The 17,200-nt window shown below is 40.8% G+C and overlaps 1 protein-coding gene across 15 annotated transcripts in view; it reads left to right on the forward strand.

Moving 5' to 3' along the window:
• Positions 1-17,200, forward strand: part of PARD3 (par-3 family cell polarity regulator) — a 659,680-nt gene that overhangs the window by 114,992 nt on the left and 527,488 nt on the right. For all 15 annotated transcript variants that reach the window (XM_044228092.1, XM_044228102.1, XM_044228097.1 and 12 more), the window contains exon 2: positions 5,954-6,055. In XM_044228092.1, the coding sequence (XP_044084027.1) occupies positions 5,954-6,055 (102 nt within the window). The remainder of the gene's footprint in view (positions 1-5,953; positions 6,056-17,200) is intronic.

Raw genomic sequence — 17,200 nt, forward strand, 5'->3', positions numbered from 1 at the left:
TTTTGTTTGTTGTATCATGGACTGACCTCATTTGTCTTGGCTGTGTAATTATCCCCTGGCTAATAGGACTGATGGATGCTCACTTCAAGCTGTGTGCTGTTCCTGTTATTTTCAGGAACTTTTCGTGCCGTTTCTCCCCAGTCTTTTTGTTTTCCAACATTATGGATGTGCATAGTCAGATTTTTAGGAAGAGAGCCATACCTGCTCCCTGAGAGATGGCCTTTTTCAATTCTTGCACTTGATTCTTTTGGTGCTACCTCTATATTTCTGTGTCAACTGCTTATATTGCTTTTTGTTGCTATTGTCATGTTTTTTATTTAATATGGACGATTTAAGCCAGTTTCACTGCCCCACATGTGCCTTGCCCCCTCTCTTGCAGCCACTTCTTGGATCTCTGTTTCTGTCTGGAGAGAGAGGTTTCTCTCTCATATGTGTGAGGTTTCTCTCTCACACATACATGTACATGCATGCACACACACTTTCTTCCCTCCAAAGTAATTGTAAATTTGATTAAGTATTTGATGTACCCATTATTTTCATTATTAAAAGCTGCTCAGAGCTGAACTGTGTGTGATAGATACATTGGTGACATTTTCCTGTAACATTTATGGTTTCCCTGGAACGAACGATACTTTTTCCTTTGTTTGGTCTTCTGTGAATTTACAACCAATTCTAATTCAGCTCAGCCAGTTGTTAAAAAGTAACATATTGGCATGTTTAGTTACAGTGTGTACTCTCAGCTTCTTGAAGACCTCTCCTTTGGAGCTTCTGGCCCACTTCCTGGAGGACCAGTCACCTTCCGCCCCGGTGCCCCGCTGATGTCCGGGCTCAGCCTCACATTATTCTGGGAATTCTCTTCTATGTTATGTCCCCTATTCTCATATGCCATGCCATCTTCATTCATGGTTTATTTCCTTGGAACACATCTTCCAGCACTTTCCTGAGAAAGGTGCAGAGAGAGTAATTTTTGTAGAAATAGCATTTCTAAAACATTTTTTTCTGCCTTTGCACTTTACTGATGGCTGTCAGGTGAGGTATAGTATTCTTGCCTGGGGACCATTTCTCTTAGGCATTTTGAAGACAGTGTACCATTGTCATCTGGATTCTAGTGTTGCTCTCTAGAAAGCCAAACTCATTCTGATTCCTTATCCATTCATTATATAGTATTTGTATTTTACTTTTTGGAATGTTTTTGTTTGTTTTACCTTCTGCTTGTCTCTTCTGTTCTGATATGCCTTGGTGTGTGCCTGTTTTTTGTTTGTTTTTGTTTTTGTTTTTGGTATATGCCTGTTTTCATAATTTGTGTTGGGTTCTCTACAGGCCTTTTTATTATGGAAACTCTTGTCATTCTGGGGAACTAATTTGATTTTTTCCCCCCTGTTTTCCCAGTTTTCTTTTTTCTAGAGCTTCTATGATTTCAACGGCTTGACTTACTTGATTCGTCTTCTATTTCATTACCTGCTTTTATCTTCTTTTTTCCCTTTACTTTCTGGGGCGATTTCTTCACTTCCTCTCCAATCTTCTGATTTTTCACTTGATGTGGTTTTAAATTCTAAGAGGCTTTTGTTTGGCTTTCCTCTCTGTTTTTTTCCTTTCCTCTTTCCCTGTCTTTTCATTTTCCTTTGCTACCTGGATTACCATCATCTGAACTGTCCTGGGTATCAGTGATGGTTTTTTTACAACCATTTTCTTTTTATACAGCCTGTTTTTCTCGGTGTCTTTTCTATTTGTTTTGGCCTTTGCTCCATCCTTGGGTTTTCCTCGGGGTCTGTTCCTTGCCTGCTGGCTGAGTAAGGGGTGTTAACTCGAACACAGACCCTAGAGTGTAGGCAAGGGCTCAGAAGCTGAGGTGCACAGGAGGGGCACCTGGCTGGCTAATTCCTCTGGCCCTTTGTTCTTCAGGTGGTCAGATGCCCAGGGAGAGATCGTCCAGGCTCTTGTCTAGGTGGCTTGACTCCAGCTGCCTGTGTTCCGGGAACACGTGGAAGCAGAGAGCTGGATTTCTCCACTCAGTGTGAAAATGTTCACTCATCCCCCCGTCCCACCCCATTTTCAGAGATCTCTGCAGTATAAGCCTCCAGGAAGCTGCTGAGGCACGTGGAAGCAGAGAGCTGGATTTCTCCACTCAGTGTGAAAATGTTCACTCATCCCCCCGTCCCACCCCATTTTCAGAGATCTCTGCAGTATAAGCCTCCAGGAAGCTGCTGAGGCTGTCCGTGCTGTGTGCAGCCAGGACGGAAACCGGGCTTTGCTGCTTGAAGGGAATTTCAGCTGATCCTGCGGTTTTTCTTCCCATGTTCATTCCTGTCTTCTGAGGTACTTGGTTTCCCCAATTCCAGAGCAGCTTAGGGCTTTCCCGAGGAGGTCACGTTGCTGCCAGGTTTCCCATGCAGTCCGGCGTGGGGTTCACTTTCTTGGCGTCCGCTCCACGTGTGATCATCAGCCCGGCTTCCCATCCTCCTGCCGCTCTGTTACCCTTGTTTCTCTTTGCTTTTGTGGCGATACACCTTGAAAAATACATAATGACTGTAGTTTCTGGGGGGTTTCAGGATGGGGAAGGCCGAGTACACGTGGGTCTCTTGGGTAGGATGTTTTTACCTTCCGTTTCTGTTGCGTGGCCCATTTTGTGCTCCCAGTTTAATGAATAAACTGTGCCCCTCCTCCCTGCCTGTTCGTACCTGTCCTTCAGCTCAGAATGATCTCTGTGTTCTTCCTTCCTCCATCCTGCTCATGAGAAGCCTTTCCTGAATCTTTCCAAGCAAAAGTAATCTTTCCTTCCTCTGAACTCAAAGCATTTTTATGTCTGTTTTTCTTATGACGCATGGTCTACCTCCTTTGACTTTTTGTTTATGTCTTATCTAATACATTTTAATTTCTCACAGAGGGCAGCGGTGGTTGTTTTTGCTCTCATCCTGTGTTTTGCAAGTAGTAATTAATTTTCCAATTAACACGAGTTTTCAGTTATCTTTTTGTAGTCTTATATTTACATATACTCATTTGAAAATCTGACAGGATATAGACCATTGCTGTACACATGGTCACTGCAAAGAGCCTGCTACCACGGTTTCCATTGGCAGATACTTTTCTTAAAGCTTACGTGGGTGTAAGATAGGCAGAGGCTGTGTGTTCCACAGGTCACAGCTCACGGAAGCTCGTGGCTTTGTTGCATAATGCGATGATGCTCTCTGTAGAGCTGGAAGGATTTCTTTGCAGGGCCAGTCTTTCATTAGGATTTCCCCCATACTGTTTGTTCTTACTGTGTCCTGGAATAGAGTGGGCAACACCTTTCATTGCAGCTTGCATTTTTTCAAATTACACATCTGTACTTTCATTCTCAGCTGGTCTTAGAAATGGTTCCTCTACCTTTTTGTCTCTAGCCTTAGGTCAGGTCCCTGCTCCTATTCTTAGACTGGGTGAGAAGCAGTGATTCTTTCTGTGCTTTTGTCCCTGGATTTCTTCTCGGTGGTTGGGGACCCTTGTCTGGCCGGGACATTTGCTTCTTGGTAGCTCTGTCTTCATCCCCTTGATGAACGTCATTTCTTATTTCTTGCTCGTGTGTGAGGGATTTTTGGTTGTCAGAACATAAAACTATTGTTCGGTGTTTAGATCTTTGGTTATTTTAAATGAACTAATCCTGAGTGAGACAGATTCTTATTTTTTTAAATTGAGTGTTATGTCTTGTTGGTTTTTAAACCTCATAACAGGTGTATTTATTGTAGAATTAGTGTTTATTGGTATTTTTAAAAGTGTCTTATCACAACTTTTTGTTCAGTTACATTTCTAAGTTTCTATAGCTGGGACAACAGTGGTTTCTGCTTTTAACATTTCAAAGTTTTTAGGGTGAACTACCAAAGTAGAATCAACAAACATACTCTAACTTTTTAAGAAAAGTTTTCCTTAGAGGTGCTTCACTATTCCATTGAAAATACAGCAGATCCTCTGTTTATTGAAAGAGAATTGTGTTGATGAAAGCTGCCAGTTAAAATCTGAGAGAGGCTACTGTTTGAACGAGCTGTGTTTCTCAGTGGCAAAAATGTCCTTCCTGGATTTTATACTCTAGTGGGAAGAGGTCATTTTTATGTGCCCTGTTTAGATCTGTGGGGTGTGTGTGTGTGTGTGTTATGCTCTCTTGGGATTAGTGCTGATTTCCTTCTCCGTTTCTTCTCTCCAGTCAGTTTCTGTTCAGCACGTATTATGGAGTGGCATTTAATAAGTGCTGTCCTGATAAATGTTCTGACATGGTGTTGTCATGGCTACTTGGCATAGTTGACCGTAGAATCAGGACCCTTCTGGAGAGAGGAGACAACCGAATCTCAGTAATTCTGAGATTACTGATCTTGTCTAATTACAAGATCTTGTCTAATTACAAGCCTTGATCAGATAGTTGAAAGATTATAAGCCAGGTTTACAGAGTATTTGAAAGGGAAGGAGAATGATTAGTATATAGCATTCTGCTGATAGACCAAGGCCGATGAGTCTTGAGAATGGACCATTGCATTAAACAATATGGAGACTGTTGGTAACTTTAATGGACATTTTTGAGCATGTGGTGGGGAGGAAACTTCATTGGAACAGGATTATGAGAGAAGAAGAATGTGAAACAACAAATCTGTTAATAATTTTGCCGTAAAGAGAGTTAGAGAGTTGGTAGAGTGACTAAAGAGTAAAGTAGGGTCAGTGGAAGGTTTTATACAATTATTTTAGCATGTGAAAAAAAATACAGTATCAACAGCTTTTAAAGACTCAGCATTTACATCTGAGTACCATTTTCCAAAGTACTATGGTTTTTAGAAACATTAACAGTAAGACTGGAGATAGACTTCTAAACTGTTTTGGGGGCTTTCTGGTCAGGAAGAAAGGTGATGACTGACTGAGGTGTGTCATGAGGGGTGGGAAGGGTTAGCCTGGATGATCAGGTGAGGCCCTGCGTAGAGGAGGCACTGGGCCTCCACAGTGGGCAGGGGGGACAGTTACGCAGGACTTAATACAGGCAGGCTGTGAAAGGGGAACTAACTGTGGTGGAGAGAGGCTAGAACATAGCAGGTCCTGAAATAGAAAAGTCAAGGGGTTGAGAAAATTGTTAGGAGGAAATTTATTTCAGAGGAGTAGCTCCAAATGTTACAGAAAAGCTGTTAGGTTATGATCTCATAAGGAGAGTGTGGGGAGGACAGGGAAGCAAGAAGAGGTTTTTATAAGCCACATTTTAGAGGTCAGTCTGCTTCATCGTGTACTAAAAGGGTTTTAGAAATGAAAGTTAATATTTTAGTTGATTAGATCATCCTACAGTTTTCTTGGGGGGGCGGTGGAGAGCAGAGGGCAGGATGACTCTGTTCTGACTGCTAGGGAATGATGTTTGGGTGCAGCTTTCTTTACTCTCCCCCAGGGTATTAGTTACACCTGATTACCCTTGGAGGATTAATATCTTTTGGTAAGGAAGAGTAAGAGTGTGGTTTGTTTGGGGAATTTGTTCTTTGATGGCTCACTGGAGCACTGTTGGAACCATAGCAACAGGTGTCCTAAGGACTCTGGACAACATTGTAATCTGGGAATCATGCAGCGTAAGGCTCTAGAATGAAGACGGATGCCACAGCATGTGTGTGTGTGTGCGTGTGCGTGAGAGAGAGAGAGAGAGAGAGAGAGATGTGTTTTACAAACCTAGTCTCTGTGGATGACCAGTCAATTTGAGTACTGACTTTCCTTTGAAAGAAGTCCGGATAAATGTGGGTGCAGAGTAACTGTATGCTATTTGCATTAGTAGTGTTTTATGGTAGTGTTTAATAATTTTGAGAAGTAGTGTCTGAGCTGCATTCTGAGCACTGAGAAAGTGAAAAGATTGGTAATTCGGCATTTTTTAAACAAGCGTTTTTAGTAAGTTCCGTTTTAGTGATTCTCAGGTGTTAGAGATTCTTTTGGTGATGTAACTTCCTACATTTGATGTTTCTGTTCTCTACAGGATCCAAACTACTGGATACAGGTGCACCGACTTGAACACGGAGATGGAGGAATACTAGACCTTGACGATACCCTCTGTGATGTAGCAGACGATAAAGACAGAGTGAGTTCAAATCCAGGGAAGCCATGCAGGATGCATTTAGTGAAGAAGGGGGGGTGGTTAGGTGGGAGTACTTCCCTTTCTAATTAGAAACTTACTTTAAAGAACATTTGGGTCACTCCCTTTGGTATTATTATTATTTTTTTTAAACAAGTATTGTGAGTCTCCACTATACTGAATTCTACGGTATAATGCTTTTCTTGACACCTGGGCTTTATTAAGATTACTATGTTATAGAATTTTAATTTTCCAACTTTTTGAATGGAATTCTCTTTAAAAGTTTCTCCTGCCATTTTTTCCTTTGTCTTAACCAAACTGACCCCCTTTCTTGACAACTGAGGTCTGTTTCCGTGTGTGATAACTCAAGGTCTCTGAGTTCTGACACGAGCACTGGCCTGTCCCAGAGTGGGCATGGGCAGTGCTCTACCTGGCTCCCCAGGGAGTGGGTGCATCTCAGGAAACAGGGGCGTCCCAGGGAGCAGGGGCGTCTCAGGGAGCAGAGGTGTCCCAGGCATCCTCCCCGGATGCGCTCTGTGTTCCAAAAGCCATGCTTTTCTTGGTGTTGCTCTTGGGGAGCTTTTGGACTGTAGGACCATCCTCAGTGTCCTCTGATTTTGGCATCACCAACGGGACCACCCCCAGGCCCATCAGTGTTCACTTGCTCTCACCCTTTTGTCCTGCTCTTTGAGGGAATGAGGAGGAGACGTGACACTCAATACTTTAAGAATCTGTGACAGGATATTTGCATGTGGAAGTCAGATGATTATTGTCAGGGGGTGATGGGGCTGGAGCAGACTTTGGCCACAGCCTCATTTGGGTTCTGGTCGTGATGAAGTTATGGAAGGGCTGCCAGCTGCTCACACCGTGTGTCATCACACGTGTCACAGCACAGGATAGGTTAAGCCAGCGGTCACGTCATGGGGTTGGGGGGTGGGGAAGCTGTCTCATACTCACTCTGGTTCTTCCCGGGAAGTGCTCTCCCTCCCTGTCTCTGCCTTCCTCCCGCTGCCCACCTTCCTCCTCTCCCCCCAACCCAATTCTCTTTCTCCCCCTTCCCCTCCATTCGTGTTGCTGACCCTTGGCTTCACCCTCCCTCCATGCCTGTACTTGGCTGGGAGATGGCCGAGCACGGCTGTCTTGTCTTCTCGGCTTCTGCTTTCCTGACAGCGCAGTGCCTCATTCCGAACTGGCAGACATCCTCTATGTTTTCTTGAAATCTTGAGGAAAATGAAAAATCCCAGGTTTGAAATAGTGTGTAAATTCAGGGAGATTTGATTCACTAGCACATGCCATTGTGGGGTTTGTCCCGTGTAGCTCCTGCATCGATCAAAAATGCAGAACTGTTCTGCCCGTGTCTGACTTGCTGCTCTTTCTCTTAGTGTCACTTCTCCTTTTTAGGCTTTTCAGTGAGCTGGGTGTAAGGTGACTCTCAGATCCTTTTCCTGCCATCCACTTACCTAGAAACTTAAATTGCAGTCAAATTATTGTGTGGTTCGACTTCAAAGCTTAAAGCAACTCTCGATGTTTATGAAGAATTCAAACAGGTGCCCTTGCCCAGCTATAATATTACAAAGAGATGAACTCATGTTATATTCATCTTTCAGTATTTTCCCTTCCCCTTCCTTGTTTTCTTTCTTTCCTATTTTTTGGGTGCTTTTTCTAATATAAAAATATCGTAGCTCCTGGCGAAGAAAAAGAAGCACATAAAGAAGGAAATAATCACCTGACGCTGCTGCCCAGAGCTTTTCCCTGGTGTTGCTGGGGTGGGTTTGGCGGCCTGACTCTTCTCTTTGCTCAAATACTGACACATATTTTCTTTAAAGTAGAAAGGATTGAACAGTGGCCTGCTTTTTTGAGTTGATTATCGATATATTTCCATGTCAATTAATTGTGGCCGTGCCCTCCTAGCTGCGCATGGCGTTTCGTTTTATGGTGTACTCGTTGCGGTTCTTACTTTGGATACTTAGATTACCGAGGAGAAAGCAGAGGTGGCCATCAGTGTACTTTCATCTTTGGCTTTATTGCATTGTGAGCAGCATTGATGAGCATGCCCGGATTTCTCCACCTGTGTTTCCTTTTTGACTGTGTACAGACAGGCTTTGCCGCAGATGGGTACCCTCCTGTTCATATGTTGTGCCTTTCCATAGAGTGAATCAGAGTGTTTTAAAGATTGTCTCTGTGGTCGGCCGAGCTCTGGTGTGTTGCTTGGGATAACCTGCTGTGGACTTTGGTTTGCTGGGTGGTAGGATGGAGGGCTCAAGAACATGGAGCTCAGAGGACTCATGTGCACACGGTACCGCAGTCCTGCTCTGTGGGTTCATGGAGTACAGATTATGGTTCTCACCATCCATCCTAGCGCTTCAGCTATTAACCTAATAGTTAATTGTGTTTAAGGAAGATTATTATTTTCAGTTGCCGAGTAACAAATTACCCCAAAGACCTAAACACTAGTATCAACCACCTTAACAGTGTGCATGTTTTAGATAGGTAGAATACTGAGATGTAGATGTTCGGCAGTAGGATTTAAAAAAAATCTTTGGAAATGCACTATTATTTTAGGCTCAGTATATGGCATTTTGGGTGCATGTTCCATATGTACTTGAAAATAATGTGTATTCTGCAGTTGTTGGATTGTGTGTTCTGTACAGATCAGTTAGGTTAAGTTGGTTGATACTATTGTTTAGGTCTTTGGGGTAATTTGTTATGCAGCAACTGAAAATAATAATCTTCTTTAAACACAATTAACTATTAGGTTGCACACATAAATGGAGGAAGAAGCAAATTATGATCTTCTAAAATAGTTGCTATTAAAATCAGAGGTATGGGGCGCCTGGGTGGCTCAGTGGGTTAAGCCGCTGCCTTCAGCTCAGGTCATGATCTCCAGGTCCTGGGATCGAGCCCCGCATCGGGCTCTCTGCTCAGCGGGGAGCCTGCTTCCCTCTCTCTCTCTCTCTGCCTGCCTCTCCATCTACTTGTGATTTCTCTCTGTCAAATAACTAAATAAAAATCTAAACAAACAAAAAAAAAAATCAGAGGTATTTTTTTTTTCCATTTTTAAAGATTTATTTATTTGAGAGAGAGAAGAGAGAACGAGGTGGGGAGGGACAGAAACAGAGGGAGAAAATCTCAAGCAGACTCTTACCGAGCGTGGAGCCCCATGTGGGGCTTGATCTCATGACCCGGAGATCTTGACCAGAGCTGAAATCAGGAGTCAGACGCTTGACTGACTGCCACCGAGGCACGCCTGAAGGAGAATGTTTTAAATATTAATAAATGAAGTAAGTTTTCAGGGAGTTTTATACCATGCAGATTAAATTCAGTTTCCAAATAGAAAAATGTTAGAGAATGCCATGTATTGCAGACTGAAAGAACTTTTAAATCATTGTTTGATTTGTTTAGAGATACTTATTTATTTTTTATTTTTTGTGTTTATGTTCAGAAATCCATATATATATGTATATATGATCAATTTAAGTTTTTGAATGAGCTTCTTAGAGGACCCATTTGAAGTTGTAACTCTAAAAATATATATATGATTAAGAATCCAGACTCTCCACACTCAACATTCATGGTTTTGTCAGATGCATTATTGAGACGAAGGGTTGCATGTAGTCAGTTGTATGGCTCCTTTCCATGGCTTTGAAATTTGACTCTGATTTAATCATCCTGGAGTGTTTTCAAGTATTTTTGGCAGCTACTCTTGAGTAAGGATTTTGACACCTGTTTTTCTTTTAGGTTAAAAAAGACATTACAGTTCTCTTACACAATAAAATTGCTCTAAAAAGTGTCCTGTTTAATGAAAATCCCCTGGTCATGTTTAAAATACAGATAGATACTTAGCCTGGGGAAATAAGGTCTCCATTACCCAGGCCTGGGCATCTGCATTTTATAAACAGTCCAGGTGGTATTTGGGCTCACTGAACTTTGAAACCATGGTTTAGTGGCCCTGCCATCAGTCTCTGTAATGGGGTAATTTCTTTCAAAGATGTAAATTACAGGGGAACCTGGGTAGCTCAGTTGGTTAAGCATCTGCCTTTGGCTCAGGCATGATACCAGGGTCCTGGGATCGATCCCCGCATCAGGCTCCCTGCTCAGTGAATAGCTTGCTTCTCCCTCTCCCTCTGCTGCTCCCCTTGCTTGTGTTCTCTCTCTGTCTGTCAAATACATAAAAAAATAAAAAATAAAGAAAAATTAAAAAGGTGTAAATTATATACCAGATCACTGTGAATTTGTGAAATTTTGAAAAATTATTTTCATAGAGAGATATTAGGATTAAGAAGCAACAATTTAAATGATAGCAAGAGAAGATTGAAGTACCTAATTAGTACCTAGTTTTGCTCATTATCCTTTAATTATTAGAGTTTCATGCACAGCACTGAGGAAGTTTTGTTTTGGTGCCTACACGATTCCAATGGCCAGGATTTACCCAAGTTTATTCAAAATGGCATTAGCATGTGTTGTCTTGGGTTCTTGGAGTAGGTTTGATTTTATAAGATAGAATATTCTAGATCTACTTTGTGTCTATAAATGTGCCTTGTTTTGTTTGTCCCTACTCTGCATTGCTGCTTTTAAGTAATAGGGAACAGAGAATCCTAGTGTGCACACGGTCATCGTGTTTTATTTACTCTTAGTGTCTCATTCTCAGTTTTCTCCATTTTGCCAAATGATGAAAAACTGAAATGGTTTCCATGTTATCTGTAGGACCTCTTAGAACAGCTGTTGTAATGTGTTTGTCTGTATGTGCTTTCCCGAGTGTCAAGCAGTTTCTTGTCTCAATTTCTTCCTGGTTTGGTCTTTGTTATCTTTTATTTATTATTTTAGTGAACCTTCCCTCGGTTCTCCTCAAATAGGTCTAGGTCATTCCTGCTATTCCTCTGTGTACTGCAGTAAAATTTGAAAATTCCAAATAGATTACAGTAGAAAAATGTTTTGTATTCACTTCTCTTCGCATGCCAGTCACCTGAGACCGATTGTAAGAACATTAAAACTGATTTTAGGTGGACTGACAAGAACTTAAAGCTGGGGAAGTGTGCTTTTTTGTGTGTGATCAGCAAGAAGAAAGCCATTTCCATATGTTACCGTCTTCCTTTTCATACCTGTGGTGCTCAAGGTGCTTAGTTGCAAGCATTTTCTTTGTCATCCTTGGATGTAATTTTGTTTTGACCAGGAAAGATGTCATGTGTGCTATTTTTGTGATGACCTTGGGAAATACTTTTTTTTTTTTTTTTAAGATTTTATTTATTAGAGAGGGCGGTGAGCATGTACAGTGGGGAGGGGTAGAAGGAGAGGCAGACTCCCAGATGACCAGAGAGCCCTACATGAGGCTTGGTCCCAGGGCTGACCCCCCGATCATGACCTGAGCCGAAGGCAGATGCTTAACCAACTGAGCCACCCAGGCACCCAGGGAATGTCTTCTACCATCTGCTCTTTGCTCTTTGTGGAAGAAGGGTTGAAGGGAATAGTAATTTAAACTTTTTGGAAGTTTATATGAGCTTGAGGAGTGGGAGCTGGAGGCCAGGTGCCGTGGAGGATTGTTGTGGAGACTGCTGGTTGCTGCTTTTTGGGAAGAGCCCAGGGTTTCCTGGGGGACAGTTAGGCCAGTATCCTCAGTTGAAAGCATGTTGAGAAAAAGAGACTTAAAAAATTTATTGGAATCATGGGCAAGCATTAATTTCTGCATGTTTGCTGAAGCTAGTGCTGAGGTATAGATCACACATTTTCATCGTTCTCCTAACTTAGAAACTGATGTAGTTTTGTGCTCTTGTGTTCACAATATTTCTGCCCCATCAGATGTCTGATGTTAGTATCATTGAAATGTGTTGTAATAAATTTTGCTTTTGAAATACATGTCTGGTACAACTTTGAGGCAAGGGACATGGTTTAGTTTTAAAAGTTCATTGTTTTCTACTGTTTTGGGTGTTATTTTTTTGCTACCTAGGTATAACTTGTTATTTTACTTCTTTTGGCATCAAGTTACTGAAAAATAATCAGGGTCCAGGGAGGTGACGGTAGGAGCGTATCGTGCTTCTCTGTGGAGAGCGTGTATACACATGTCCTTTAAAGGGGGCGTTCTACATTCTGTGCCATAGCTGTTGATAATGTGGAGAGAAGCACTCTTTTGTTTTTATTTATGCTGAAGACAGTCACATCTCTAGTTGTTAGATGAGAATGAAGAATGTATTTTTGGATCTGGAATAGTTTCTAAAACGTGAATAAGCCTGAAGAATGAGCGCTGAAGAAATGGCTTGTTGCTTAAATTACAGCAAGAGCTCACAGCTCATAATTGAAACAAATCTAATTTTAATTTCTTTAAAGACTCGATCCTTCTCCTTACATAACCCATCGCCAGGCGTGTGCCTGGTAAAAGAAAGTTTTGAGATTTAAATTCCTTTGTTGTCAAGACTAGAACACTAAATTGCCGCATGAGGTCAGTTAGTTTTTAGAATGTCTGTATCCTGGAGGTAGGAGTGGGCTGAGGGGTTCCTAATAACTTCCTTTTCACTCTTTCCCCCTGCCCCCCCACAATTTCTTGTTGACTTGGCCCGTGAATACAGTCCTTTAGTTATCCCTAAACATGTGAGAGAATTTTTCCAGACTAGGATTTCTGAATAATGATGATGATAACAATAACAATAATAATTTTAAAAGGCAGCACATATAATAATTTCCTTTGAAAGATAATAAGACTTTTAGTTATTTTAACTAATTCACTGAGCACCCATTCTGAGCCAGCTGTTACGCTCCGTGTTGTAATACAGTGTCAAACAAAAGGAGACACAGTTTGTCCTTTCGAGGTCCTCATGGTGTATCATGAGAGTCAGAATTACACAATCATAGAAATTAAATGTCGAATTACCAACAAATAATGGTCTGAAGATAAGGAGTCATGCCACAAAAGGTGGCACAAAGCATTCTGACCAAGTCAGGATGAAGCAAGACTTGCCTAAAAGATACAGTCAGGCTGAATCCGCAGGACGGGTCCGTGAAAATTCAGAGTGGTGGGTGATGAGAGTCCGTTTGAGAACTGCCTCTGGCTGCAGCGGGAGGGCAAATGGATAGGAGCAGGGCAGACGCAGGGATCCCCGTGAGCAGGTGTCGCCAAGGGAGGTGTTAGCAGTGAAGTGGAGTATGTGATTAACTGGGGATTTTCTCATTTTGTTTTTAAATTTCTCCATAATTCTGTGACTTCCTAGTTCCAGAATGAAGAAAGCATTAGGCAGTGTTACATATAACTGAGAATAGAGTCATCTTTTTAAACTTTAATGTGAATTGGCAGAGGGAAGGACTGATATAAAAGAGTTTGATGACTTGGAATTGAAATGATTTGTATTAAATAGACTTCATTAACTAGATGATTTCATTAATTTCCTCCTAAATGGATTTATTTTAGTTAGGCTCTAAAGAAAATATTTAAATTAAATGCTGAGTAGAGCACCACATGGCTAATTAATTAATTCAGAGAGATGATTTCCAAACATTTAGATATTTTATGGGTACTGGTTTGCCCGCAGCTCTTCGGTTTGTGGGTGGATGGGTTGGGGAGTGCAGGGCCAGGTGTAGCAGAGGTGTTGGTGGTGAGGAGTGCTTGTGGAAGGGAACAAAAAAGGGTGATTGGCTTCCTACATGGTCCACCAGTTGGAAAGGCTTCTCATAAGCATTTGGAGTTTTGAAGTTGGGAACAGCCTGTACAGTGTTGGCTGCTCATAGCTGTCCTAGGGAAAGCAGTCCAGACTTTGTCTGTCTGGGGCCACCCATAGTTCGGGAAGGTGGGGAACAATGTCTCACTCTTCTAGTTATCATATTAATTGTAGGCCAGGGCTTGGTTCTTGCTTTGTTGCACCTTTTATGTTGCTTCACCAAAGGTGGGCATCTTGTTTGGAGGGATGAGAAGCCACATGGCCTGTATTTGGATCCCAGCTCCATGATTACTTCACAAGCTTCAGAAATTATTTAATCTCTCTAACCTCAGTTTTCCCATTTCTAAATGGAAGATAGCGATTGTACTTACTTTGTGAGGTTGTGTTACATTTGAGTTTAAACCTGGGGATTTGTGTTAAGGATTCAGCACTCTTTAGCAAAAATAACACCCCAGTAAATGGTAACTACCGTCATCATTGTTGGTCACATCACTACCATCATCATCATTGAATTTTGTTAACACTCATTCTTTTTTTTTTCTTTAATATTTTAAATTATTTTTTATTAACATGTAATGTGTTATTTGCCCCAGGGGTACAGGTTTGTGAATCATCAGGTTTACACACTTCACAGCACTCACCATAGCACATACCCTCCACAATGTCCATAACCCAACCACCCTCTCCCTACCCCGCCCTGGCAACCCTCAGTCTGTTTCGTGAGATTGAGTCTCTTATGGTTTGTCTCCCTCCGGAGCCCATCTTGTTTCATTTTTTCCTTCCCTACCCCACCATGGACCTCCCCCCCACCCCGCTCTTCCTCTCAAATTCCTCATATCAGAGAGACCATATGATAATTGACTTATTTCACTCAGCATAATACCCCTGAGTTCTATCCACGTCACTGCAAATGGCAAGATTTCATTTCTTTTGATGGCTGTATAATATTCCATTACATATATATGTATATATATGTACATACATACATACATACCCCACATCTTCTTTATCCATTCATCTGTTGATGGACATCAAGGTTCTTTCCATAATTTGGCTATTGTGGACATTGCTGCTATAAACATTTGGGTACACGTGCCCCTTCGGATCACTACATTTGTATCTTTAGGATAAATACCCAGTAATGCGATTGCTGGGTCATAGGGTAGCTCTGTTTTTGTTTTCCAGAGTGGCTGTACCAGCTTGCATTCCCACCAGTAGTGCAGGAGGGTTTGCCTTTCTCCACATCCTCGCCAACACTCATTCTTTTAATACTAGTTTCTAATGATTTAAAAAAACAAGCTATGTTACTTTGGGTATTTTTTAATGAAAAATATTCTATAATGTTTACTTGCATTTATGGTTTTTTTTTTTTACATTTCTATCAATTTGAAAAGAGCTTGGTAATTATTACTCAGTAATAGTTATTGGAAGAAATACATTATTTTTTTAATCCTTGACATTAGAGGATTTCCACTATACTGTCAATATGCATATTCTTCTGAACAGAAAAAAGTGACTCTGGTTTCAATTTTTAGTGTTTGGGAGCCAACAAGGACTATGTCATTAAAAAAAATAAAGCACAAATAGACTTGGCCTCAAAAACAAAGGCAACAAGACAAGTGGGAACACATCAAGTAAGAAAGCTTCTGCTCATCAAAAACATGAAAAGGCAGCCTATGGAATGGGAAGAAATATTTGCAAAACATTTATCTGTTAAGGGGTTAATATCCAAAATACATAAAGAACTCAAATCATTCAATAGCAGAATACCAAAGAATCCAATCTAAAAATGGACAGAGGAACTAAATAAACATTTTTCCAAAAACGTCATATAAATGGCTAACAGATATATGAGGAAGAGCTGCTCAACACATCAAGGAAATGCCAGTTAAAAGCACAGTAAGATATCACCTCCTACCTGTCTGAATAGCTATCCTCACAAGACAAGAGATAACTAGTGTTGGTGAGGACGTGGAGCAAAGGGAGCTCGGGTGCACTGTTGGTGGCACTGGGAACTGGTGCAGCCACTGTGAAACCAGTATTGGGGGGTCCCTCAAAAAGTGAAAATTGGAACTACTGTATTAGCCAGCAACCCCACTTCTGGGTATATTTCTAAAGAAAATCAAATCATTATCTCAAAGAGGTATCGCACTCCCAGGTTCATTGCAGTATTGTTCATAGTAGCCAAGGTATGGAAACAATCTAAGTGTCCATCAACAGACGAATGGATTGGGAAGATCTCACATCCGTGTGTGTGTGTGTGTGTGTGTGTGTGTGTATAATGGAGTATTATTCAGCCATTAAAAGGGCATTTTGCCATTGGATGAATCTCTTTGAGGGCATTATGTTAAATAAGTCAGACAGAGAAAGACAATATACATGTGTGACCTCACATATAGAATCTAAAAATGTGACCTTCTAGAAAGAAAGCCAGAATTATGGTTACCAGGGCCTGGGAACTGGTAACAGAGGAGTGGTATTGGTCAAAGGGTACAAACTTAAGATGAATAAATTCTGGGCACCTAGTATACAGCATAGTGATTACAGTTAATAATGCTATATCAAATGCTAAAAGTTGCTAAGAGTAGATCTTAAATATTCTCACCACACAGAAGAGATGATAATTATGTGATGCTATTAATCATTTTGTAATATGTAGGTGTATCAAATCAACACATTAGACATCTTAAACTTACACAGTGTTACATGTCAGTTATCTCTGAATACAGCTGTGGGGCAGGCATTGGGGAGTCAGGCCTTGTTTTCAGTCTTAAAACACTACCTGGTCAACAATAACAAATTCTCCAGAAAAATAGCACGTCTAAAACAAGCACTCCAGAATCAATGCTACCAGACGCTGCTTTATAATAATATGCATCTTTAAAAATACCTAGTTTAAGTTTTCCTTTCATCTCTTGAATGAAATATGTAAAATTGAGCTTTTCATGTATATAATAAACCATTGTCACATAAAGGGGAAAAAAGGAGGAAGATTGGTAGCTGTTGATTTCTTCTTCTTCATTAAAATTTTCAAAGTAATTTTGGAGAAGTAATTATATATGATAAAGAAGATTATCCCATTCATTTATTCATTCACACAAGGATAGAAATCATGTGGAAAGTAGCAGATTTTTTTTTCTCCTGGATTTTATATCAGAAGCAGAAGAAAATTGGCATGGCTTATACCCTTTGATTCTAATGTAATTCCAGAATAAATCAACTAATAAAGCTAAAATTTTTTTTGGAATGTCAAAATAAAAAGCTTCTGCATATATGTGGTAAGAGTTTAACATCCAAAATAAATGAAGAACTCCTACAACTCAATAGCAAAAGAACACCCCCCACAAACAAAAACCATGAAAAAAAAAAAAAAAGAAAGAAACCACCAAAAAACCAGTCAGATTAAAAAATGGGCAGAAGATCTAAATAGACATTTTCCAGAGAAAGACAACAGGTACATGAAAAGATGCTCAGTCTTATTGATCATTAGGGAAATGCAAATCAAAACCAC

The sequence above is a fragment of the Neovison vison genome, chromosome 12, assembly GCF_020171115.1.
Source record: "Neovison vison isolate M4711 chromosome 12, ASM_NN_V1, whole genome shotgun sequence".
In the NCBI taxonomy this organism is placed as follows: Eukaryota; Metazoa; Chordata; class Mammalia; order Carnivora; family Mustelidae; genus Neogale; species Neogale vison.